Source organism: Eubalaena glacialis, chromosome 1, assembly GCF_028564815.1.
Source record: "Eubalaena glacialis isolate mEubGla1 chromosome 1, mEubGla1.1.hap2.+ XY, whole genome shotgun sequence".
In the NCBI taxonomy this organism is placed as follows: Eukaryota; Metazoa; Chordata; class Mammalia; order Artiodactyla; family Balaenidae; genus Eubalaena; species Eubalaena glacialis.
This window is the reverse complement of record NC_083716.1, coordinates 9,248,863-9,272,868: the sequence shown is the minus strand read 5'-3', so window position 1 is coordinate 9,272,868 and position 24,006 is coordinate 9,248,863. Positions and strand designations below refer to the sequence as shown.

The following is a 24,006-nucleotide window of genomic DNA, read 5'->3' as shown; positions in this document are numbered from 1 at the left end:
TCTGACAAGCTGCCAGGCATGTAGCTGGTGAATTAGAACAAAGAACCAAGCTGAAAGTGACTTGAAGCCATTTTCTCCATGCCACAGTGCAAGCCAGAGGCAAAAGAGCCTAGTTCTGTCAGGAGGTCTGTGAATGGAGGTCATGGCCTAGGACTGCAGGTGGCCCGGGGTTTGGTTCCTGAGGCCTGGACGGTAGCCCCTCCAGGGAACTGGGATGCACTGTCTGGGCACCAGGTCTGCCGTGTGCAGGGCAGTGGCCCCTGTGTGGCCTGCCGGGCACAGCCTTGTCATCACCTACGGTCGGGCCTGACGGATCACACATGGGATTTGGACTTCGAACTGGACCCCTCAGACTTGCTGCCTCAGTGGGCCCATAAAAGCTGTGAGGCTGATGACTGGTTTGGGTCCACTCGCTCATCTAGACACAGAGCTAATCACCTTGACATTGGAAATAAGGGATGCTGGGCTGCCTGGACCTGTCAGGAGGAGCATCTTTGGGGGGTGAGGATGACAGAGGTCGCACCCTGCGTGGCAGGGCACAGACATGGACTGAGCGTCTCACCTGCTCAGCGTCGTCCCCCTTTGCCCCTGTCGTGCCCCTTCTGTGCAAGGTGTCTGATCTGCCTTCTCTCTCTCCCAGATGCCAGGCCCCAGTCCACGCTCCTGCCAGGTGAGTCCTGCTGCCTCTTGACTCCGGGGTGTCCCCTCCCTCCCCACTCACCTCCGCAGACTCCAAGCAGGTGCCCCAGGCGGGGCGAGTGGACGTTTTCCACCTCTCAGTACCTGCCCTGGTCACCCTAGAGGGAGTAGAAACTTCCAGAGGAGCCATAGCACAAGGATCCTCGGGTCTGCTTCAGCGATTTCAGGACATTGTGGCTACACAGTGTTTCCCCAGAGCTTTGGGTGACAGGGAGGCCTGTCCTGGGGTCATTTCTGCTCGAAAGCATTGTCTAGACCGAGAGTTATGTGTGCGGGGAGAACAGGGCTGTTTCAGGTCCCCCACCCCCCGCGGAATCCAAAAGGGAAACTTTCCCCAGAGAGCACTCAGTCAGGAGAGCGAGCTAATTGCTCTTGTGCAGTGTGGCGCCTCATAGCCATGCCGTGGGCATTTGAGGGCATGATCAGGCTCACGGCCAGCTCCCAGCAAAGGCCTCCTCCTCCCCCAGGCAGTGGAGATTCTCAGACCCTCCTTTCCCCGATGTGAGTGACAGGGCACTAGACCAACCTTGATTCTAGACACCTGCTTTCTAATCCTGCTGTGTTTTCCCTTCAGGTTGGTGGACTACCACAACTCCTGCCTATGGTAAGCATCACTTGGATCCTGCCGAACACTCCAGAAATCAGGCCTGGGTGCAATTCCTGACTCTTGGTTGGAGCGTCTCAGCTCACCACCTCATCTAATGTGGAGGGTTCCTTTCGCGTGTCAGAGTTACGGAGAACCTTCACCTCCCAGTTGTGGCATACATGACTCAGAATGCTTTTGTTGCCAAGTGATAGGACCCCACCTCACACTCTCTTGAGTTGGGGGTGGATGGTGGCGACCGAAATGACTTCCATAGCTAAGAGGTTGTCGGTCTTCAGGTAGAGCTGGATCCAGAAGTTCCAGTAAAGTTTTCCCCTGCACTTTTCTTACCCCTATTTTCTTATGTTTATGGACTTCGCTCTCAGCTTTCTTCCTGCCAAGGGGCAGTTGTCAGCCACAGGTCTACAGCCCAGGAGGGGAGAGAGTCTGTTTTTCTTGTAGCTCTTCAGCGGACAAGCCCTGGAAGGACTCTGAACAGCCTGCTACCAACAGATGCCTTCTCCCTAATCATGTCCCTGTGCTCTGATGATTTTCAGCGGGTGCATGGCTTGTTCAAGAGTCAGCTTAAGTTTGGGGTTTGAAAATGACATGAGTGAGTGCTGAGCGGAAAAGTAGTCTTCAGAATACACTTGGGCCTGATGGAGTGGGTTCCCATGTGGGAGTGAACATCTGAAGGTGGCTGCTTGGCGGGGTCTGGGAAGCTGTCTCTGGTGGTTTCCTGCTGCAGGGGCTCAAGTTCATCCCAGTGGTCCCCGGGGATTCAGGCTGTGGGCTTCCCCTCTTCCCACCTCCATCCCAAGGCTGGGATCAGCCACTGAATTGCTGGGCCTTGTGGGGAACCCATCAGAGAACATGCGTAGCTCAGTCCACAGCCAAGGGTTCTATCAAACAGCCCCGTGAGGATAATTGATGATGACCAGGCTCAGTCAGGTCCTCCGGAAGGAAAACATTAGCTTGATCTCAGAAGTCTTTCCCTGGAAGGATTCTGAATCTCGTTGAGTCCTCCGGACCTCTTCCTTCGGAAGACACAGGCGAGTGCATTTGCCCGTCTCCTTCCAGGATCTGAATCAGGTTTGGCCCTGAGGCTGGTGAATGGAGGTGACAGGTGTCAGGGCCGGGTGGAGGTCCTGTACCGAGGCTCCTGGGGCACCGTGTGTGACGACAGCTGGGACACCAACGACGCCAACGTGGTCTGCAGGCAGTTGGGCTGTGGCCGGGCCACGTCGGCCCCAGGAAATGCCCGGTACGGTCAGGGCTCAGGGCCGATCGTCCTGGACGACGTGGGCTGCTCGGGGCACGAGACCTACCTGTGGAGCTGCCCTCACAGTGGCTGGAACACACACAACTGTGGACACAGCGAGGACGCCAGTGTCGTCTGCTCAGGTTGGTCTCAAATAAGCTGCGTGTCCCTCTCTGGGGGTGTCGTTTCCTTCTGACATTCTGAATCCCTCTTAAGGCATGGTTACATTTCTCGCTTCCTTAAATCACCTTGTCTCTCTGCTAAGAATTAGTATGAGCTTTCTGACAAGCTGCCAGGCATGTAGCTGGTGAATTAGAACAAAGAACCAAGCTGAAAGTGACTTGAAGCCATTTTCTCCATGCCACAGTGCAAGCCAGAGGCAAAAGAGCCTAGTTCTGTCAGGAGGTCTGTGAATGGAGGTCATGGCCTAGGACTGCAGGTGGCCCGGGGTTTGGTTCCTGAGGCCTGGACGGTAGCCCCTCCAGGGAACTGGGATGCACTGTCTGGGCACCAGGTCTGCCATGTGCAGGGCAGTGGCCCCTGTGTGGCCTGCCGGGCACAGCCTTGTCATCACCTACGGTCGGGCCTGACGGATCACACATGGGATTTGGACTTCGAACTGGACCCCTCAGACTTGCTGCCTCAGTGGGCCCATAAAAGCTGTGAGGCTGATGACTGGTTTGGGTCCACTCGCTCATCTAGACACAGAGCTAATCACCTTGACATTGGAAATAAGGGATGCTGGGCTGCCTGGACCTGTCGGGAGGAGCATCTTTGGGGGGTGAGGATGACAGAGGTCACACCCTGCGTGGCAGGGCACAGACATGGACTGAGCGTCTCACCTGCTCAGCGTCGTCCCCCTTTGCCCCTGTCGTGCCCCTTCTGTGCAAGGTGTCTGATCTGCCTTCTCTCTCTCCCAGATGCCAGGCCCCAGTCCACGCTCCTGCCAGGTGAGTCCTGCTGCCTCTTGACTCCGGGGTGTCCCCTCCCTCCCCACTCACCTCCGCAGACTCCAAGCAGGTGCCCCAGGCGGGGCGAGTGGATGTTTTCCACCTCTCAGTACCTGCCCTGGTCACTCTAGAGCGAGTAGAAACTTCCAGAGGAACCATAGCACACGGATCCTCGGGTCTGGCTCAGCGATTTCAGGACATTGTGGCTACACAGTGTCTCCCCAGAGCTTTGGGTGACAGGGAGGCTTGTCCTGCGGTCATTTCTGCTCGAAAGCATTGTCTAGACCGAGAGTTATGTGTGCGGGGAGAACAGGGCTGTTTCAGGTCCCCCACCCCCCGCGGAGTCCAAAAGGGATACTTTCCCCAGAGAGCACTCAGTCAGGAGAGCGAGCTAATTGCTCTTGTGCAGTGTGGCGCCTCATAGCCATGCCATGGGCATTTGAGGGCATGATCAGGCTCACGGCCAGCTCTCAGCAAAGGCCTCCTCCTCCCCCAGGCAGTGGAGATTCTCAGACCCTCCTTTCCCCGATGTGAGTGACAGGGCACTAGACCAACCTTGATTCTAGACACCTGCTTTCTAATCCTGCTGTGTTTTCCCTTCAGGTTGGTGGACTACCACAACTCCTGCCTATGGTAAGCATCACTTGGATCCTGCCGAACACTCCAGAAATCAGGCCTGGGTGAAATTCCTGACTCTTGGTTGGAGCGTCTCAGCTCACCACCTCATCTAATGTGGAGGGTTCCTTTCGCGTGTCAGAGTTACGGAGAACCTTCACCTCCCAGTTGTGGCATACATGACTCAGAATGCTTTTGTTGCCAAGTGATAGGACCCCACCTCACACTCTCCTGAGTTGGGGGTGGGAGTGGGGGCCGCAATGACTTCCATAGCTAAGAGGTGGTCGGTCTTCAGGTAGAGCTGGATCCAGAAGTTCCAGTAAAGCTTTTCCCCTGCACTTTTCTTACCTCTATTTTCTTATGTTTATGGACTTCGCTCTCAGCTTTCTTCCTGCCAAGGGGCAGTTGTCAGCCACAGGTCTACAGCCCAGGAGGGGAGAGAGTCTGTTTTTCTTGTAGCTCTTCAGCGGACAAGCCCTGGAAGGACTCTGAACAGCCTGCTACCAACAGATGCCTTCTCCCTAATCATGTCCCTGTGCTCTGATGATTTTCAGCGGGTGCATGGCTTGTTCAAGAGTCAGCTTAAGTTTGGGGTTTGAAAATGACATGAGTGAGTGCTGAGCGGAAAAGTAGTCTTCAGAATACACTTGGGCCTGATGGAGTGGGTTCCCATGTGGGAGTGAACATCTGAAGGTGGCTGCTTGGCGGGGTCTGGGAAGCTGTCTCTGGTGGTTTCCTGCTGCAGGGGCTCAAGTTCATCCCAGTAGTCCCTGGGGATTCAGGCTGTGGGCTTCCCCTCTTCCCACCTCCATCCCAAGGCTGGGATCAGCCACTGAATTGCTGGGCCTTGTGGGGAACCCATCAGAGAACATGCGTAGCTCAGTCCACAGCCAAGGGTTCTATCAAACAGCCCCGTGAGGATAATTGATGATGACCAGGCTCAGTCAGGTCCTCCGGAAGGAAAACATTAGCTTGATCTCAGAAGTCTTTCCCTGGAAGGATTCTGAATCTCGTTGAGTCCTCCGGACCTCTTCCTTCGGAAGACACAGGCGAGTGCATTTGCCCGTCTCCTTCCAGGATCTGAATCAGGTTTGGCCCTGAGGCTGGTGAATGGAGGTGACAGGTGTCAGGGCCGGGTGGAGGTCCTGTACCGAGGCTCCTGGGGCACCGTGTGTGACGACAGCTGGGACACCAACGACGCCAACGTGGTCTGCAGGCAGTTGGGCTGTGGCCGGGCCACGTCGGCCCCAGGAAATGCCCGGTACGGTCAGGGCTCAGGGCCGATCGTCCTGGACGACGTGGGCTGCTCGGGGCACGAGACCTACCTGTGGAGCTGCCCTCACAGTGGCTGGAACACACACAACTGTGGACACAGCGAGGACGCCAGTGTCGTCTGCTCAGGTTGGTCTCAAATAAGCTGCGTGTCCCTCTCTGGGGGTGTCGTTTCCTTCTGACATTCTGAATCCCTCTTAAGGCATGGTTACATTTCTCGCTTCCTTAAATCACCTTGTCTCTCTGCTAAGAATTAGTATGAGCTTTCTGACAAGCTGCCAGGCATGTAGCTGGTGAATTAGAACAAAGAACCAAGCTGAAAGTGACTTGAAGCCATTTTCTCCATGCCACAGTGCAAGCCAGAGGCAAAAGAGGCTAGTTCTGTCAGGAGGTCTGTGAATGGAGGTCATGGCCTAGGACTGCAGGTGGCCCGGGGTTTGGTTCCTGAGGCCTGGACGGTAGCCCCTCCAGGGAACTGGGATGCACTGTCTGGGCACCAGGTCTGCCATGTGCAGGGCAGTGGCCCCTGTGTGGCCTGCCGGGCACAGCCTTGTCATCACCTACGGTCGGGCCTGACGGATCACACATGGGATTTGGACTTCGAACTGGACCCCTCAGACTTGCTGCCTCAGTGGGCCCATAAAAGCTGTGAGGCTGATGACTGGTTTGGGTCCACTCGCTCATCTAGACACAGAGCTAATCACCTTGACATTGGAAATAAGGGATGCTGGGCTGCCTGGACCTGTCGGGAGGAGCATCTTTGGGGGGTGAGGATGACAGAGGTCACACCCTGCGTGGCAGGGCACAGACATGGACTGAGCGTCTCACCTGCTCAGCGTCGTCCCCCTTTGCCCCTGTCGTGCCCCTTCTGTGCAAGGTGTCTGATCTGCCTTCTCTCTCTCCCAGATGCCAGGCCCCAGTCCACGCTCCTGCCAGGTGAGTCCTGCTGCCTCTTGACTCCGGGGTGTCCCCTCCCTCCCCACTCACCTCCGCAGACTCCAAGCAGGTGCCCCAGGCGGGGCGAGTGGACGTTTTCCACCTCTCAGTACCTGCCCTGGTCACTCTAGAGCGAGTAGAAACTTCCAGAGGAACCATAGCACACGGATCCTCGGGTCTGGCTCAGCGATTTCAGGACATTGTGGCTACACAGTGTCTCCCCAGAGCTTTGGGTGACAGGGAGGCTTGTCCTGCGGTCATTTCTGCTCGAAAGCATTGTCTAGACCGAGAGTTATGTGTGCGGGGAGAACAGGGCTGTTTCAGGTCCCCCACCCCCCGCGGAGTCCAAAAGGGATACTTTCCCCAGAGAGCACTCAGTCAGGAGAGCGAGCTAATTGCTCTTGTGCAGTGTGGCGCCTCATAGCCATGCCATGGGCATTTGAGGGCATGATCAGGCTCACGGCCAGCTCTCAGCAAAGGCCTCCTCCTCCCCCAGGCAGTGGAGATTCTCAGACCCTCCTTTCCCCGATGTGAGTGACAGGGCACTAGACCAACCTTGATTCTAGACACCTGCTTTCTAATCCTGCTGTGTTTTCCCTTCAGGTTGGTGGACTACCACAACTCCTGCCTATGGTAAGCATCACTTGGATCCTGCCGAACACTCCAGAAATCAGGCCTGGGTGAAATTCCTGACTCTTGGTTGGAGCGTCTCAGCTCACCACCTCATCTAATGTGGAGGGTTCCTTTCGCGTGTCAGAGTTACGGAGAACCTTCACCTCCCAGTTGTGGCATACATGACTCAGAATGCTTTTGTTGCCAAGTGATAGGACCCCACCTCACACTCTCCTGAGTTGGGGGTGGGAGTGGGGGCCGCAATGACTTCCATAGCTAAGAGGTGGTCGGTCTTCAGGTAGAGCTGGATCCAGAAGTTCCAGTAAAGCTTTTCCCCTGCACTTTTCTTACCTCTATTTTCTTATGTTTATGGACTTCGCTCTCAGCTTTCTTCCTGCCAAGGGGCAGTTGTCAGCCACAGGTCTACAGCCCAGGAGGGGAGAGAGTCTGTTTTTCTTGTAGCTCTTCAGCGGACAAGCCCTGGAAGGACTCTGAACAGCCTGCTACCAACAGATGCCTTCTCCCTAATCATGTCCCTGTGCTCTGATGATTTTCAGCGGGTGCATGGCTTGTTCAAGAGTCAGCTTAAGTTTGGGGTTTGAAAATGACATGAGTGAGTGCTGAGCGGAAAAGTAGTCTTCAGAATACACTTGGGCCTGATGGAGTGGGTTCCCATGTGGGAGTGAACATCTGAAGGTGGCTGCTTGGCGGGGTCTGGGAAGCTGTCTCTGGTGGTTTCCTGCTGCAGGGGCTCAAGTTCATCCCAGTAGTCCCTGGGGATTCAGGCTGTGGGCTTCCCCTCTTCCCACCTCCATCCCAAGGCTGGGATCAGCCACTGAATTGCTGGGCCTTGTGGGGAACCCATCAGAGAACATGCGTAGCTCAGTCCACAGCCAAGGGTTCTATCAAACAGCCCCGTGAGGATAATTGATGATGACCAGGCTCAGTCAGGTCCTCCGGAAGGAAAACATTAGCTTGATCTCAGAAGTCTTTCCCTGGAAGGATTCTGAATCTCGTTGAGTCCTCCGGACCTCTTCCTTCGGAAGACACAGGCGAGTGCATTTGCCCGTCTCCTTCCAGGATCTGAATCAGGTTTGGCCCTGAGGCTGGTGAATGGAGGTGACAGGTGTCAGGGCCGGGTGGAGGTCCTGTACCGAGGCTCCTGGGGCACCGTGTGTGACGACAGCTGGGACACCAACGACGCCAACGTGGTCTGCAGGCAGTTGGGCTGTGGCCGGGCCACGTCGGCCCCAGGAAATGCCCGGTACGGTCAGGGCTCAGGGCCGATCGTCCTGGACGACGTGGGCTGCTCGGGGCACGAGACCTACCTGTGGAGCTGCCCTCACAGTGGCTGGAACACACACAACTGTGGACACAGCGAGGACGCCAGTGTCGTCTGCTCAGGTTGGTCTCAAATAAGCTGCGTGTCCCTCTCTGGGGGTGTCGTTTCCTTCTGACATTCTGAATCCCTCTTAAGGCATGGTTACATTTCTCGCTTCCTTAAATCACCTTGTCTCTCTGCTAAGAATTAGTATGAGCTTTCTGACAAGCTGCCAGGCATGTAGCTGGTGAATTAGAACAAAGAACCAAGCTGAAAGTGACTTGAAGCCATTTTCTCCATGCCACAGTGCAAGCCAGAGGCAAAAGAGCCTAGTTCTGTCAGGAGGTCTGTGAATGGAGGTCATGGCCTAGGACTGCAGGTGGCCCGGGGTTTGGTTCCTGAGGCCTGGACGGTAGCCCCTCCAGGGAACTGGGATGCACTGTCTGGGCACCAGGTCTGCCGTGTGCAGGGCAGTGGCCCCTGTGTGGCCTGCCGGGCACAGCCTTGTCATCACCTACGGTCGGGCCTGACGGATCACACATGGGATTTGGACTTCGAACTGGACCCCTCAGACTTGCTGCCTCAGTGGGCCCATAAAAGCTGTGAGGCTGATGACTGGTTTGGGTCCACTCGCTCATCTAGACACAGAGCTAATCACCTTGACATTGGAAATAAGGGATGCTGGGCTGCCTGGACCTGTCAGGAGGAGCATCTTTGGGGGGTGAGGATGACAGAGGTCGCACCCTGCGTGGCAGGGCACAGACATGGACTGAGCGTCTCACCTGCTCAGCGTCGTCCCCCTTTGCCCCTGTCGTGCCCCTTCTGTGCAAGGTGTCTGATCTGCCTTCTCTCTCTCCCAGATGCCAGGCCCCAGTCCACGCTCCTGCCAGGTGAGTCCTGCTGCCTCTTGACTCCGGGGTGTCCCCTCCCTCCCCACTCACCTCCGCAGACTCCAAGCAGGTGCCCCAGGCGGGGCGAGTGGACGTTTTCCACCTCTCAGTACCTGCCCTGGTCACCCTAGAGGGAGTAGAAACTTCCAGAGGAGCCATAGCACAAGGATCCTCGGGTCTGCTTCAGCGATTTCAGGACATTGTGGCTACACAGTGTTTCCCCAGAGCTTTGGGTGACAGGGAGGCGTGTCCTGGGGTCATTTCTGCTCGAAAGCATTGTCTAGACCGAGAGTTATGTGTGCGGGGAGAACAGGGCTGTTTCAGGTCCCCCACCCCCCGCGGAATCCAAAAGGGAAACTTTCCCCAGAGAGCACTCAGTCAGGAGAGCGAGCTAATTGCTCTTGTGCAGTGTGGCGCCTCATAGCCATGCCGTGGGCATTTGAGGGCATGATCAGGCTCACGGCCAGCTCCCAGCAAAGGCCTCCTCCTCCCCCAGGCAGTGGAGATTCTCAGACCCTCCTTTCCCCGATGTGAGTGACAGGGCACTAGACCAACCTTGATTCTAGACACCTTCTTTCTAATCCTGCTGTGTTTTCCCTTCAGGTTGGTGGACTACCACAACTCCTGCCTATGGTAAGCATCACTTGGATCCTGCCGAACACTCCAGAAATCAGGCCTGGGTGCAATTCCTGACTCTTGGTTGGAGCGTCTCAGCTCACCACCTCATCTAATGTGGAGGGTTCCTTTCGCGTGTCAGAGTTACGGAGAACCTTCACCTCCCAGTTGTGGCATACATGACTCAGAATGCTTTTGTTGCCAAGTGATAGGACCCCACCTCACACTCTCTTGAGTTGGGGGTGGATGGTGGCGACCGAAATGACTTCCATAGCTAAGAGGTTGTCGGTCTTCAGGTAGAGCTGGATCCAGAAGTTCCAGTAAAGTTTTCCCCTGCACTTTTCTTACCCCTATTTTCTTATGTTTATGGACTTCGCTCTCAGCTTTCTTCCTGCCAAGGGGCAGTTGTCAGCCACAGGTCTACAGCCCAGGAGGGGAGAGAGTCTGTTTTTCTTGTAGCTCTTCAGCGGACAAGCCCTGGAAGGACTCTGAACAGCCTGCTACCAACAGATGCCTTCTCCCTAATCATGTCCCTGTGCTCTGATGATTTTCAGCGGGTGCATGGCTTGTTCAAGAGTCAGCTTAAGTTTGGGGTTTGAAAATGACATGAGTGAGTGCTGAGCGGAAAAGTAGTCTTCAGAATACACTTGGGCCTGATGGAGTGGGTTCCCATGTGGGAGTGAACATCTGAAGGTGGCTGCTTGGCGGGGTCTGGGAAGCTGTCTCTGGTGGTTTCCTGCTGCAGGGGCTCAAGTTCATCCCAGTGGTCCCCGGGGATTCAGGCTGTGGGCTTCCCCTCTTCCCACCTCCATCCCAAGGCTGGGATCAGCCACTGAATTGCTGGGCCTTGTGGGGAACCCATCAGAGAACATGCGTAGCTCAGTCCACAGCCAAGGGTTCTATCAAACAGCCCCGTGAGGATAATTGATGATGACCAGGCTCAGTCAGGTCCTCCGGAAGGAAAACATTAGCTTGATCTCAGAAGTCTTTCCCTGGAAGGATTCTGAATCTCGTTGAGTCCTCCGGACCTCTTCCTTCGGAAGACACAGGCGAGTGCATTTGCCCGTCTCCTTCCAGGATCTGAATCAGGTTTGGCCCTGAGGCTGGTGAATGGAGGTGACAGGTGTCAGGGCCGGGTGGAGGTCCTGTACCGAGGCTCCTGGGGCACCGTGTGTGACGACAGCTGGGACACCAACGACGCCAACGTGGTCTGCAGGCAGTTGGGCTGTGGCCGGGCCACGTCGGCCCCAGGAAATGCCCGGTACGGTCAGGGCTCAGGGCCGATCGTCCTGGACGACGTGGGCTGCTCGGGGCACGAGACCTACCTGTGGAGCTGCCCTCACAGTGGCTGGAACACACACAACTGTGGACACAGCGAGGACGCCAGTGTCGTCTGCTCAGGTTGGTCTCAAATAAGCTGCGTGTCCCTCTCTGGGGGTGTCGTTTCCTTCTGACATTCTGAATCCCTCTTAAGGCATGGTTACATTTCTCGCTTCCTTAAATCACCTTGTCTCTCTGCTAAGAATTAGTATGAGCTTTCTGACAAGCTGCCAGGCATGTAGCTGGTGAATTAGAACAAAGAACCAAGCTGAAAGTGACTTGAAGCCATTTTCTCCATGCCACAGTGCAAGCCAGAGGCAAAAGAGGCTAGTTCTGTCAGGAGGTCTGTGAATGGAGGTCATGGCCTAGGACTGCAGGTGGCCCGGGGTTTGGTTCCTGAGGCCTGGACGGTAGCCCCTCCAGGGAACTGGGATGCACTGTCTGGGCACCAGGTCTGCCATGTGCAGGGCAGTGGCCCCTGTGTGGCCTGCCGGGCACAGCCTTGTCATCACCTACGGTCGGGCCTGACGGATCACACATGGGATTTGGACTTCGAACTGGACCCCTCAGACTTGCTGCCTCAGTGGGCCCATAAAAGCTGTGAGGCTGATGACTGGTTTGGGTCCACTCGCTCATCTAGACACAGAGCTAATCACCTTGACATTGGAAATAAGGGATGCTGGGCTGCCTGGACCTGTCAGGAGGAGCATCTTTGGGGGGTGAGGATGACAGAGGTCACACCCTGCGTGGCAGGGCACAGACATGGACTGAGCGTCTCACCTGCTCAGCGTCGTCCCCCTTTGCCCCTGTCGTGCCCCTTCTGTGCAAGGTGTCTGATCTGCCTTCTCTCTCTCCCAGATGCCAGGCCCCAGTCCACGCTCCTGCCAGGTGAGTCCTGCTGCCTCTTGACTCCGGGGTGTCCCCTCCCTCCCCACTCACCTCCGCAGACTCCAAGCAGGTGCCCCAGGCGGGGCGAGTGGACGTTTTCCACCTCTCAGTACCTGCCCTGGTCACTCTAGAGCGAGTAGAAACTTCCAGAGGAACCATAGCACACGGATCCTCGGGTCTGGCTCAGCGATTTCAGGACATTGTGGCTACACAGTGTCTCCCCAGAGCTTTGGGTGACAGGGAGGCTTGTCCTGCGGTCATTTCTGCTCGAAAGCATTGTCTAGACCGAGAGTTATGTGTGCGGGGAGAACAGGGCTGTTTCAGGTCCCCCACCCCCCGCGGAGTCCAAAAGGGATACTTTCCCCAGAGAGCACTCAGTCAGGAGAGCGAGCTAATTGCTCTTGTGCAGTGTGGCGCCTCATAGCCATGCCATGGGCATTTGAGGGCATGATCAGGCTCACGGCCAGCTCTCAGCAAAGGCCTCCTCCTCCCCCAGGCAGTGGAGATTCTCAGACCCTCCTTTCCCCGATGTGAGTGACAGGGCACTAGACCAACCTTGATTCTAGACACCTGCTTTCTAATCCTGCTGTGTTTTCCCTTCAGGTTGGTGGACTACCACAACTCCTGCCTATGGTAAGCATCACTTGGATCCTGCCGAACACTCCAGAAATCAGGCCTGGGTGAAATTCCTGACTCTTGGTTGGAGCGTCTCAGCTCACCACCTCATCTAATGTGGAGGGTTCCTTTCGCGTGTCAGAGTTACGGAGAACCTTCACCTCCCAGTTGTGGCATACATGACTCAGAATGCTTTTGTTGCCAAGTGATAGGACCCCACCTCACACTCTCCTGAGTTGGGGGTGGGAGTGGGGGCCGCAATGACTTCCATAGCTAAGAGGTGGTCGGTCTTCAGGTAGAGCTGGATCCAGAAGTTCCAGTAAAGCTTTTCCCCTGCACTTTTCTTACCTCTATTTTCTTATGTTTATGGACTTCGCTCTCAGCTTTCTTCCTGCCAAGGGGCAGTTGTCAGCCACAGGTCTACAGCCCAGGAGGGGAGAGAGTCTGTTTTTCTTGTAGCTCTTCAGCGGACAAGCCCTGGAAGGACTCTGAACAGCCTGCTACCAACAGATGCCTTCTCCCTAATCATGTCCCTGTGCTCTGATGATTTTCAGCGGGTGCATGGCTTGTTCAAGAGTCAGCTTAAGTTTGGGGTTTGAAAATGACATGAGTGAGTGCTGAGCGGAAAAGTAGTCTTCAGAATACACTTGGGCCTGATGGAGTGGGTTCCCATGTGGGAGTGAACATCTGAAGGTGGCTGCTTGGCGGGGTCTGGGAAGCTGTCTCTGGTGGTTTCCTGCTGCAGGGGCTCAAGTTCATCCCAGTAGTCCCTGGGGATTCAGGCTGTGGGCTTCCCCTCTTCCCACCTCCATCCCAAGGCTGGGATCAGCCACTGAATTGCTGGGCCTTGTGGGGAACCCATCAGAGAACATGCGTAGCTCAGTCCACAGCCAAGGGTTCTATCAAACAGCCCCGTGAGGATAATTGATGATGACCAGGCTCAGTCAGGTCCTCCGGAAGGAAAACATTAGCTTGATCTCAGAAGTCTTTCCCTGGAAGGATTCTGAATCTCGTTGAGTCCTCCGGACCTCTTCCTTCGGAAGACACAGGCGAGTGCATTTGCCCGTCTCCTTCCAGGATCTGAATCAGGTTTGGCCCTGAGGCTGGTGAATGGAGGTGACAGGTGTCAGGGCCGGGTGGAGGTCCTGTACCGAGGCTCCTGGGGCACCGTGTGTGACGACAGCTGGGACACCAACGACGCCAACGTGGTCTGCAGGCAGTTGGGCTGTGGCCGGGCCACGTCGGCCCCAGGAAATGCCCGGTACGGTCAGGGCTCAGGGCCGATCGTCCTGGACGACGTGGGCTGCTCGGGGCACGAGACCTACCTGTGGAGCTGCCCTCACAGTGGCTGGAACACACACAACTGTGGACACAGCGAGGACGCCAGTGTCGTCTGCTCAGGTTGGTCTCAAATAAGCTGCGTGTCCCTCTCTGGGGGTGTCGTTTCCTTCTGACATTCTGAATCCCTCTTAAGGCATGGTTACATTTCTCGCTTCCTTAAATCACCTTGTCTCTCTGCTAAGAATTAGTATGAGCTTTCTGACAAGCTGCCAGGCATGTAGCTGGTGAATTAGAACAAAGAACCAAGCTGAAAGTGACTTGAAGCCATTTTCTCCATGCCACAGTGCAAGCCAGAGGCAAAAGAGGCTAGTTCTGTCAGGAGGTCTGTGAATGGAGGTCATGGCCTAGGACTGCAGGTGGCCCGGGGTTTGGTTCCTGAGGCCTGGACGGTAGCCCCTCCAGGGAACTGGGATGCACTGTCTGGGCACCAGGTCTGCCGTGTGCAGGGCAGTGGCCCCTGTGTGGCCTGCCGGGCACAGCCTTGTCATCACCTACGGTCGGGCCTGACGGATCACACATGGGATTTGGACTTCGAACTGGACCCCTCAGACTTGCTGCCTCAGTGGGCCCATAAAAGCTGTGAGGCTGATGACTGGTTTGGGTCCACTCGCTCATCTAGACACAGAGCTAATCACCTTGACATTGGAAATAAGGGATGCTGGGCTGCCTGGACCTGTCAGGAGGAGCATCTTTGGGGGGTGAGGATGACAGAGGTCGCACCCTGCGTGGCAGGGCACAGACATGGACTGAGCGTCTCACCTGCTCAGCGTCGTCCCCCTTTGCCCCTGTCGTGCCCCTTCTGTGCAAGGTGTCTGATCTGCCTTCTCTCTCTCCCAGATGCCAGGCCCCAGTCCACGCTCCTGCCAGGTGAGTCCTGCTGCCTCTTGACTCCGGGGTGTCCCCTCCCTCCCCACTCACCTCCGCAGACTCCAAGCAGGTGCCCCAGGCGGGGCGAGTGGACGTTTTCCACCTCTCAGTACCTGCCCTGGTCACCCTAGAGGGAGTAGAAACTTCCAGAGGAGCCATAGCACAAGGATCCTCGGGTCTGCTTCAGCGATTTCAGGACATTGTGGCTACACAGTGTTTCCCCAGAGCTTTGGGTGACAGGGAGGCCTGTCCTGGGGTCATTTCTGCTCGAAAGCATTGTCTAGACCGAGAGTTATGTGTGCGGGGAGAACAGGGCTGTTTCAGGTCCCCCACCCCCCGCGGAATCCAAAAGGGAAACTTTCCCCAGAGAGCACTCAGTCAGGAGAGCGAGCTAATTGCTCTTGTGCAGTGTGGCGCCTCATCGCCATGCCGTGGGCATTTGAGGGCATGATCAGGCTCACGGCCAGCTCCCAGCAAAGGCCTCCTCCTCCCCCAGGCAGTGGAGATTCTCAGACCCTCCTTTCCCCGATGTGAGTGACAGGGCACTAGACCAACCTTGATTCTAGACACCTTCTTTCTAATCCTGCTGTGTTTTCCCTTCAGGTTGGTGGACTACCACAACTCCTGCCTATGGTAAGCATCACTTGGATCCTGCCGAACACTCCAGAAATCAGGCCTGGGTGCAATTCCTGACTCTTGGTTGGAGCGTCTGAGCTCACCACCTCATCTAATGTGGAGGGTTCCTTTCGCGTGTCAGAGTTACGGAGAACCTTCACCTCCCAGTTGTGGCATACATAACTCAGAATGCTTTTGTTGCCAAGTGATAGGACCCCACCTCACACTCTCTTGAGTTGGGGGTTGGAGTGGGGGCCGCAATGACTTCCATAGCTAAGAGGTGGTCGGTCTTCAGGTAGAGCTGGATCCAGAAGTTCCAGTAAAGTTTTCCCCTGCACTTTTCTTACCTCTATTTTCTTATGTTTATGAACTTTGCTCTCAGCTTTCTTCCTGCCAAGGGGCAGTTGTCAGCCACAGGTCTACATCCCAGTAGCGGAGCGAGTCTGTTTTTCTTGTAGCTCTTCAGCGGACAAGCCCTGGAAGGACTCTGAACAGCCTGCTACCAACAGATGCCTTCTCCCTAATCATGTCCCTGTGCTCTGATGATTTTCAGCGGGTGCATGGCTTGTTCAAGAGTCAGCTTAAGTTTGGGGTTTGAAAATGACATGAGTGAGTGCTGAGCGGAAAAGTAGTCTTCAGAATACACTTGGGCCTGATGGAGTGGGTTCCCATGTGGGAGTGAACATCTGAAGGTGGCTGCTTGGCGGGGTCTGGGAAGCTGTCTCTGGTGGTTTCCTGCTGCAGGGGCTCAAGTTCATCCCAGTAGTCCCTGGGGATTCAGGCTGTGGGCTTCCCCTCTTCCCACCTCCATCCCAAGGCTGGGATCAGCCACTGAATTGCTGGGCCTTGTGGGGAACCCATCAGAGAACATGCGTAGCTCAGTCCACAGCCAAGGGTTCTATCAAACAGCCCCGTGAGGATAATTGATGATGACCAGGCTCAGTCAGGTCCTCCGGAAGGAAAACATTAGCTTGATCTCAGAAGTCTTTCCCTGGAAGGATTCTGAATCTCGTTGAGTCCTCCGGACCTCTTCCTTCGGAAGACACAGGCGAGTGCATTTGCCCGTCTCCTTCCAGGATCTGAATCAGGTTTGGCCCTGAGGCTGGTGAATGGAGGTGACAGGTGTCAGGGCCGGGTGGAGGTCCTGTACCGAGGCTCCTGGGGCACCGTGTGTGACGACAGCTGGGACACCAACGACGCCAACGTGGTCTGCAGGCAGTTGGGCTGTGGCCGGGCCACGTCGGCCCCAGGAAATGCCCGGTACGGTCAGGGCTCAGGGCCGATCGTCCTGGACGACGTGGGCTGCTCGGGGCACGAGACCTACCTGTGGAGCTGCCCTCACAGTGGCTGGAACACACACAACTGTGGACACAGCGAGGACGCCAGTGTCGTCTGCTCAGGTTGGTCTCAAATAAGCTGCGTGTCCCTCTCTGGGGGTGTCGTTTCCTTCTGACATTCTGAATCCCTCTTAAGGCATGGTTACATTTCTCGCTTCCTTAAATCACCTTGTCTCTCTGCTAAGAATTAGTATGAGCTTTCTGACAAGCTGCCAGGCATGTAGCTGGTGAATTAGAACAAAGAACCAAGCTGAAAGTGACTTGAAGCCATTTTCTCCATGCCACAGTGCAAGCCAGAGGCAAAAGAGGCTAGTTCTGTCAGGAGGTCTGTGAATGGAGGTCATGGCCTAGGACTGCAGGTGGCCCGGGGTTTGGTTCCTGAGGCCTGGACGGTAGCCCCTCCAGGGAACTGGGATGCACTGTCTGGGCACCAGGTCTGCCGTGTGCAGGGCAGTGGCCCCTGTGTGGCCTGCCGGGCACAGCCTTGTCATCACCTACGGTCGGGCCTGACGGATCACACATGGGATTTGGACTTCGAACTGGACCCCTCAGACTTGCTGCCTCAGTGGGCCCATAAAAGCTGTGAGGCTGATGACTGGTTTGGGTCCACTCGCTCATCTAGACACAGAGCTAATCACCTTGACATTGGAAATAAGGGATGCTGGGCTGCCTGGACCTGTCAGGAGGAGCATCTTTGGGGGGTGAGGATGACAGAGGTCGCACCCTGCGTGGCAGGGCACAGACATGGACTGAGCGTCTCACCTGCTCAGCGTCGTCCCCCTTTGCCCCTGTCGTGCCCCTTCTGTGCAAGGTGTCTGATCTGCCTTCTCTCTCTCCCAGATGCCAGGCCCCAGTCCACGCTCCTGCCAGGTGAGTCCTGCTGCCTCTTGACTCCGGGGTGTCCCCTCCCTCCCCACTCACCTCCGCAGACTCCAAGCAGGTGCCCCAGGCGGGGCGAGTGGACGTTTTCCACCTCTCAGTACCTGCCCTGGTCACCCTAGAGGGAGTAGAAACTTCCAGAGGAGCCATAGCACAAGGATCCTCGGGTCTGCTTCAGCGATTTCAGGACATTGTGGCTACACAGTGTTTCCCCAGAGCTTTGGGTGACAGGGAGGCCTGTCCTGGGGTCATTTCTGCTCGAAAGCATTGTCTAGACCGAGAGTTATGTGTGCGGGGAGAACAGGGCTGTTTCAGGTCCCCCACCCCCCGCGGAATCCAAAAGGGAAACTTTCCCCAGAGAGCACTCAGTCAGGAGAGCGAGCTAATTGCTCTTGTGCAGTGTGGCGCCTCATCGCCATGCCGTGGGCATTTGAGGGCATGATCAGGCTCACGGCCAGCTCCCAGCAAAGGCCTCCTCCTCCCCCAGGCAGTGGAGATTCTCAGACCCTCCTTTCCCCGATGTGAGTGACAGGGCACTAGACCAACCTTGATTCTAGACACCTTCTTTCTAATCCTGCTGTGTTTTCCCTTCAGGTTGGTGGACTACCACAACTCCTGCCTATGGTAAGCATCACTTGGATCCTGCCGAACACTCCAGAAATCAGGCCTGGGTGCAATTCCTGACTCTTGGTTGGAGCGTCTGAGCTCACCACCTCATCTAATGTGGAGGGTTCCTTTCGCGTGTCAGAGTTACGGAGAACCTTCACCTCCCAGTTGTGGCATACATAACTCAGAATGCTTTTGTTGCCAAGTGATAGGACCCCACCTCACACTCTCTTGAGTTGGGGGTTGGAGTGGGGGCCGCAATGACTTCCATAGCTAAGAGGTGGTCGGTCTTCAGGTAGAGCTGGATCCAGAAGTTCCAGTAAAGTTTTCCCCTGCACTTTTCTTACCTCTATTTTCTTATGTTTATGAACTTTGCTCTCAGCTTTCTTCCTGCCAAGGGGCAGTTGTCAGCCACAGGTCTACATCCCAGTAGCGGAGCGAGTCTGTTTTTCTTGTAGCTCTTCAGCGGACAAGCCCTGGAAGGACTCTGAACAGCCTGCTACCAACAGATGCCTTCTCCCTAATCATGTCCCTGTGCTCTGATGATTTTCAGCGGGTGCATGGCTTGTTCAAGAGTCAGCTTAAGTTTGGGGTTTGAAAATGACATGAGTGAGTGCTGAGCGGAAAAGTAGTCTTCAGAATACACTTGGGCCTGATGGAGTGGGTTCCCATGTGGGAGTGAACATCTGAAGGTGGCTGCTTGGCGGGGTCTGGGAAGCTGTCTCTGGTGGTTTCCTGCTGCAGGGGCTCAAGTTCATCCCAGTGGTCCCCGGGGATTCAGGCTGTGGGCTTCCCCTCTTCCCACCTCCATCCCAAGGCTGGGATCAGCCACTGAATTGCTGAGCCTTGTGGGGAACCCATCAGAGAACATGCGTAGCTCAGTCCATAGCCAAGGGTTCTATCAAACAGCCCCGTGAGGATAATTGATGATGACCAGGCTCAGTCAGGTCCTCCGGAAGGAAAACATTAGCTTGATCTCAGAAGTCTTCTCCTGGAAGGATTCTGAATCTCGTTGAGTCCTCCGGACCTCTTCCTTCGGAAGGCACAGGCGAGTGCATTTTCCCGTCTCCTTCCAGGAACTGAATCAGGTTTGGCCCTGAGGCTGGTGAATGGAGGTGACAGGTGTCAGGGCCGGGTGGAGGTCCTGTACCGAGGCTCCTGGGGCACCGTGTGTGATGACAGCTGGGACACCAACGACGCCAACGTGGTCTGCAGGCAGCTGGGCTGTGGCCGGGCCACGTCAGCCCCAGGAAATGCCCGGTACGGTCAGGGCTCAGGGCCGATCGTCCTGGACGACGTGGGCTGCTCGGGGCACGAGACCTACCTGTGGAGCTGCCCTCACAGTGGCTGGAACACACACAACTGTGGACACAGCGAGGACGCCAGTGTCGTCTGCTCAGGTTGGTCTCAAATAAGCTGCGTGTCCCTCTCTGGGGGTGTCGTTTCCTTCTTACATTCTGAATCCCTCTTAAAGCATGTTTACATTTATCGCTTCCTTAAATCACCTTGTCTCTCTGCTAAGAATTAGTATGAGCTTTCTGACAAGCTGCCAGGCATGTAGCTGGTGAATTAGAACAAAGAACCAAGCTGAAAGTGACTTGAAGCCATTTTCTCCATGCCACAGTGCAAGCCAGAGGCAAAAGAGGCTAGTTCTGTCAGGAGGTCTGTGAATGGAGGTCATGGCCTAGGACTGCAGGTGGCCCAGGGTTTGGTTCCTGAGGCCTGGACGGTAGCCCCTGCAGGGAACTGGGATGCACTGTCTGGGCACCAGGTCTGCCGTGTGCAGGGCAGTGGCCCCTGTGTGGCCTGCCGGGCACAGCCTTGTCATCACCTTCGGTCGGGCCTGACAGATCACACATGGGATTGAGTCTTGCTGCCTCAGTGGGCCCATAAAAGCTGTGAGGCTGATGACTGGTTAGGGTCCACTCGGTCATCTAGACACAGAGCTAATCACCTTGACATTGGAAATAAGCGATGTAGGGCTGCCTGGACCCCTCGGTCTGGCTGCCTGTAGAGCAGTTCCCACAGCTGTTGGAACTCCCACAACTGTGGGCACCACGAGGCCGCCAGTGTCATCTGCTCAGCTTGGCTTCCAAGTCATTGAGCTTCTATTTTAGTGTGGTCTTCTCCAGAAAAGGGCTCTTCGTGCTGAGCTCCTCTCACGCTGATTTTCCCTGAAAGATGGGCAGTTTCCCCTGAAGGCATCACCCATGTACTTTGGTCCCTGAATTTCTTGGGTCTGGGGTAGCACCTTCCTTAGTGGACCACCAGGGCAGAGAAGGGTGAATACAAGTTGTAACAACAAATTCCCCAAAAACCTTTTTTATTGTGGAGCCTGATTGATAGATGAGTTTGAGCTTTGCTACTCAGCTCTCCTGGACATCTCCCAGGCCGCCCTTCTCACGGCCTGCAGGGTGGGGGCCAGGCTCTCAGCATCTCTCTCAGGAGCCTGATGGGTTCGCTGCAGCACATACTGGGTGTTGAGGCTGATCATGTTTCCTCTTTCCTGCCGCTGCACAGATCAGTTCTACTGCCCCAGGTGAGTCCCTGCAGCCCACCCCAAGACTCCTCTCTGGAATCCTACCCTCTCGGGTTTCCAGAAATAGAAGGGGGAGAGCATACCCCTCCTAGGGACTGATTTCCCTCTGAGGACTCTGGAATCCGTTTCAGTGACCAGCTGAATCGCCAAGACCATGGCTGTCACTCATCTTGGGCTGGAGGGCCCCTCCGGTCTCCTGTCACCTCCTGCTGCCAGTGTTCATTCAGAGAGACTGTGGAAGAAAAAGATTGTTTCCTCTGGTCATTTTGGATGAAAATAACTGTCCCAGTCATCCCATGGACAACTGTGACCATGTTAGAAGCATGGCCGAGTAGCAGTCTTACAAATGTTTGTCTGTTAAAGAATCCTTCACGTTGAGAGCAATCCCCCAAATGATCTTCTTGCTGATCTCACAGAGGCAGCAGTGAGTGGTGGCATGAAGCGAGATCTTGATTCCCTGCCCAGGAATTGAACCTGGGTAGCCTGGATGAAAACCAGGAATCCTAGCCACCACACCCCCTGGCTCTTGCCCCCAGTGAAAACGCATTTCTCACGGAGGCAAAGACTGTAAAAACAGGCACGAAGTTTATTATTAGAGACATAGAAGAACAACAAGTGGGAGAGCACACAGAGAAACTGTTAAGACAGAAGCAGGGCAGAGAAAGGGTGTGGGCGTCCCCCCTAATGAGGAGGAGTGCAGTAAGGGGGCGGTTAAGTCACTTATATAGGGCAGCTCTTCCGGGTCTTTGTTTACCTTTGGCCAATTATCTGGCTTCTTTTTCCACACCTGACCTGCCCTAGGACCCTCCCCACATGCTTGCGCAACTTTTTTCCAAGATGCGTTCCAGCCCAGAGGCCTATGGGACGGCCTTAGCATCACATATTACGGGGTGGCGCCCCCTCCTTTTTGACCCCGAAAGAGCCTTTCTGTGCATGTGCAATGTTTCCCTTGCCCCAAGGATGGGAAATGTATGACCTCTTGATCTTTTAACAGGGTTTAGCCCCTCTCTGTCCCTGCCATAAAAGTGACCAGTGTTCGGTTATCTACCCCATTCCTGTTGTTGTTTCTTATACTGAAGTGCAGATCTCGAAATATAGATATAGGAGTCTGGTCATAAATATGTAGTCCAGAGCCCGTTTGTCTCTTGCCTCAGGAAATGTAAACAGGGGGCTGGTAATGAATGTCCAGCCTGGAGCCCATCTTCTTCTCACCCCAGGAAGTGTGAACAGGAGGCCAGTTGTAAATTTCTAGCCTGGAGCCCATCTTTCTCCTGCCTCATTGCCATAGTGATAATATCTGGTGCCAAAGAAGGTGGGAAGCGCTATGTACTCCAGCCCATTTGGCCAGTCTCAGTGCAGGTGGGATGGTCAAGGCTCTGAGAAGTCCTGCAGTAAGGAAAACGATTGACTTTCTCAATCAAACTGACAACATGGAATTAAAAAATTATCCAGCAATATCCTAAAATCACTTCATTTTCTTTCTAGATTGGTGGCGTCCATCAACTCCAACCACGGAAAGTAAGTGTCACATTTTTCCACCTGACCCACAGGGCATGGGTTTCCTGTCCCCAGGTGTGGCTGTCTATGCAGCTAATGCCGAGACATGCATAGCCCACCTCAACCTGCACACACCGCCCACCCAGGCTGCCCCACCACGCCCTGCCCCTGCCCTCACCCACAGCCCGCATGGAGCTTGCACACTGTCAGCCTCATTCTCCCCTGCTCGGTAGATGACTTTTGTTTTAACTAAGGAGATTGCCTTCCCCTTCTTTTTTGTGAATGAGATAAGTGATTCTCAAAAAAATAGACCTCATGGCTTTTATTTCTTGGAGTATCTCCAGAGCTTTGGGAGAAAGAAGGGGGATAAAGAATAAATGGATAATTTCACAAATAAGCATGCTTTTACAAGTATTTTTTACCTCATGATATGGATATAGTTCAGTAGGTTTCCATTGTTCTTAAGAAATGATATGGCTACTTTTCCTTGTCATTGTCTTCTCTTCCCATCGTTTTAAATAAATGCCCCTGCGATGAAGAATATTTTTATAAATAAATTTTGCATACCTCCTCAATATTTTTTAGGACAGAAATAGATTTACTGGCTAAATTTAATATAGTGCCTTGTACATAGAATGTACTGAAGAAATACTAACTCTTATTATGTTAAATATTTTACAATCTTTGCTTTGTGTATGGTCAAATCACCATTAAGAATGGTTGTAAAATTACAGAACAATGAAAAGGATATATTAATCTCCTCACTCAGGTATTAAATATCAAATACCGACTTAATGATATTATTACAGTGAAAGGTGCTTCACAGGGAAAGTTCAGTGTGCAAGGAGGCATATTAGCAGAGTCTTTACTTGCTCAAGGGATTAAGGGAAGTTCTTTACAAAGTGACACTTTTGCTGAGGCTTACAGGAGAAGCAGGTTCATTGGTTAAATGCCTTCCAGCCAGAAAGAATGCTTTGATGGTCTGCGTGGGAAGGATCTTGGCTTTTCAAATGAGTGACAGGTGGTAACAGAAGGGATTGTGGGAGAGCTGGGTGAGGGAGGGCCAGATCCTTCAGAGCTTGTGTGCAGGTTAAAACTCCTGGCTTTATGCTAAGGGCAGTGGGAGCTTTAAGCTAGGGAATTCCACAATCAGAAGTGTGTTTGCAGAAGATCAGACGTATCTTTTCTGCCAAACTGCACTTCCCGAGGGCAGGAATTATGTCTACCGTTTTTATTATTGCATCCTTATTATCTAGCATTGTGTCTGGCATTCCATAAGTAGAAAGAATAGTGAACACATGAATGGATGGATGAATGTATAATTACTATTGGCATTCTGATGTATAGTCCATATACATATACAGGCACGCACACACACAAGGTACAGTATGCTTTTTACCCTATTTTATAACATCCTTTTTCACTTGAGTATATAATAAATACTTTTTTGATGGTCTTAAAGTTAGCATTTTTATGGCCCTGAAATTATTTCTACACCATAAAGTTTAATGGCTGCACAGTTTTCAATTGTATGGCTATACCATGATTTAGTTAAATAATGACTATTCATAGGACAAAAGGAGTAATTCTTTCTAATTATATGTTACATATTTAAGTAATTACATCCAGTAATAATTTTATTTTATTTTCTAAATCTCTATTATATTTTTAGAAATCTGTAATGCATATCCTGTGTCTAAAACTTTGGCCTTATCTTCGATTATTTCCTAGTATAGAAATAAAACTTC

At 54.1% G+C, this 24,006-nt stretch overlaps 1 protein-coding gene across 1 annotated transcript in view; it reads left to right on the top strand.

Annotated features, from left to right (window-relative positions):
- DMBT1 (deleted in malignant brain tumors 1) overlaps positions 1-24,006 on the top strand; it is an 84,962-nt gene that overhangs the window by 45,144 nt on the left and 15,812 nt on the right. Inside the window, 8 exon segments of the mRNA XM_061189599.1 lie at positions 2,304-2,708; positions 5,127-5,531; positions 7,950-8,354; positions 10,773-11,177; positions 13,596-14,000; positions 16,418-16,800; positions 19,299-19,658; positions 22,247-22,279. Coding sequence (XP_061045582.1) covers positions 2,304-2,708; positions 5,127-5,531; positions 7,950-8,354; positions 10,773-11,177; positions 13,596-14,000; positions 16,418-16,800; positions 19,299-19,658; positions 22,247-22,279 — 2,801 coding nt within the window.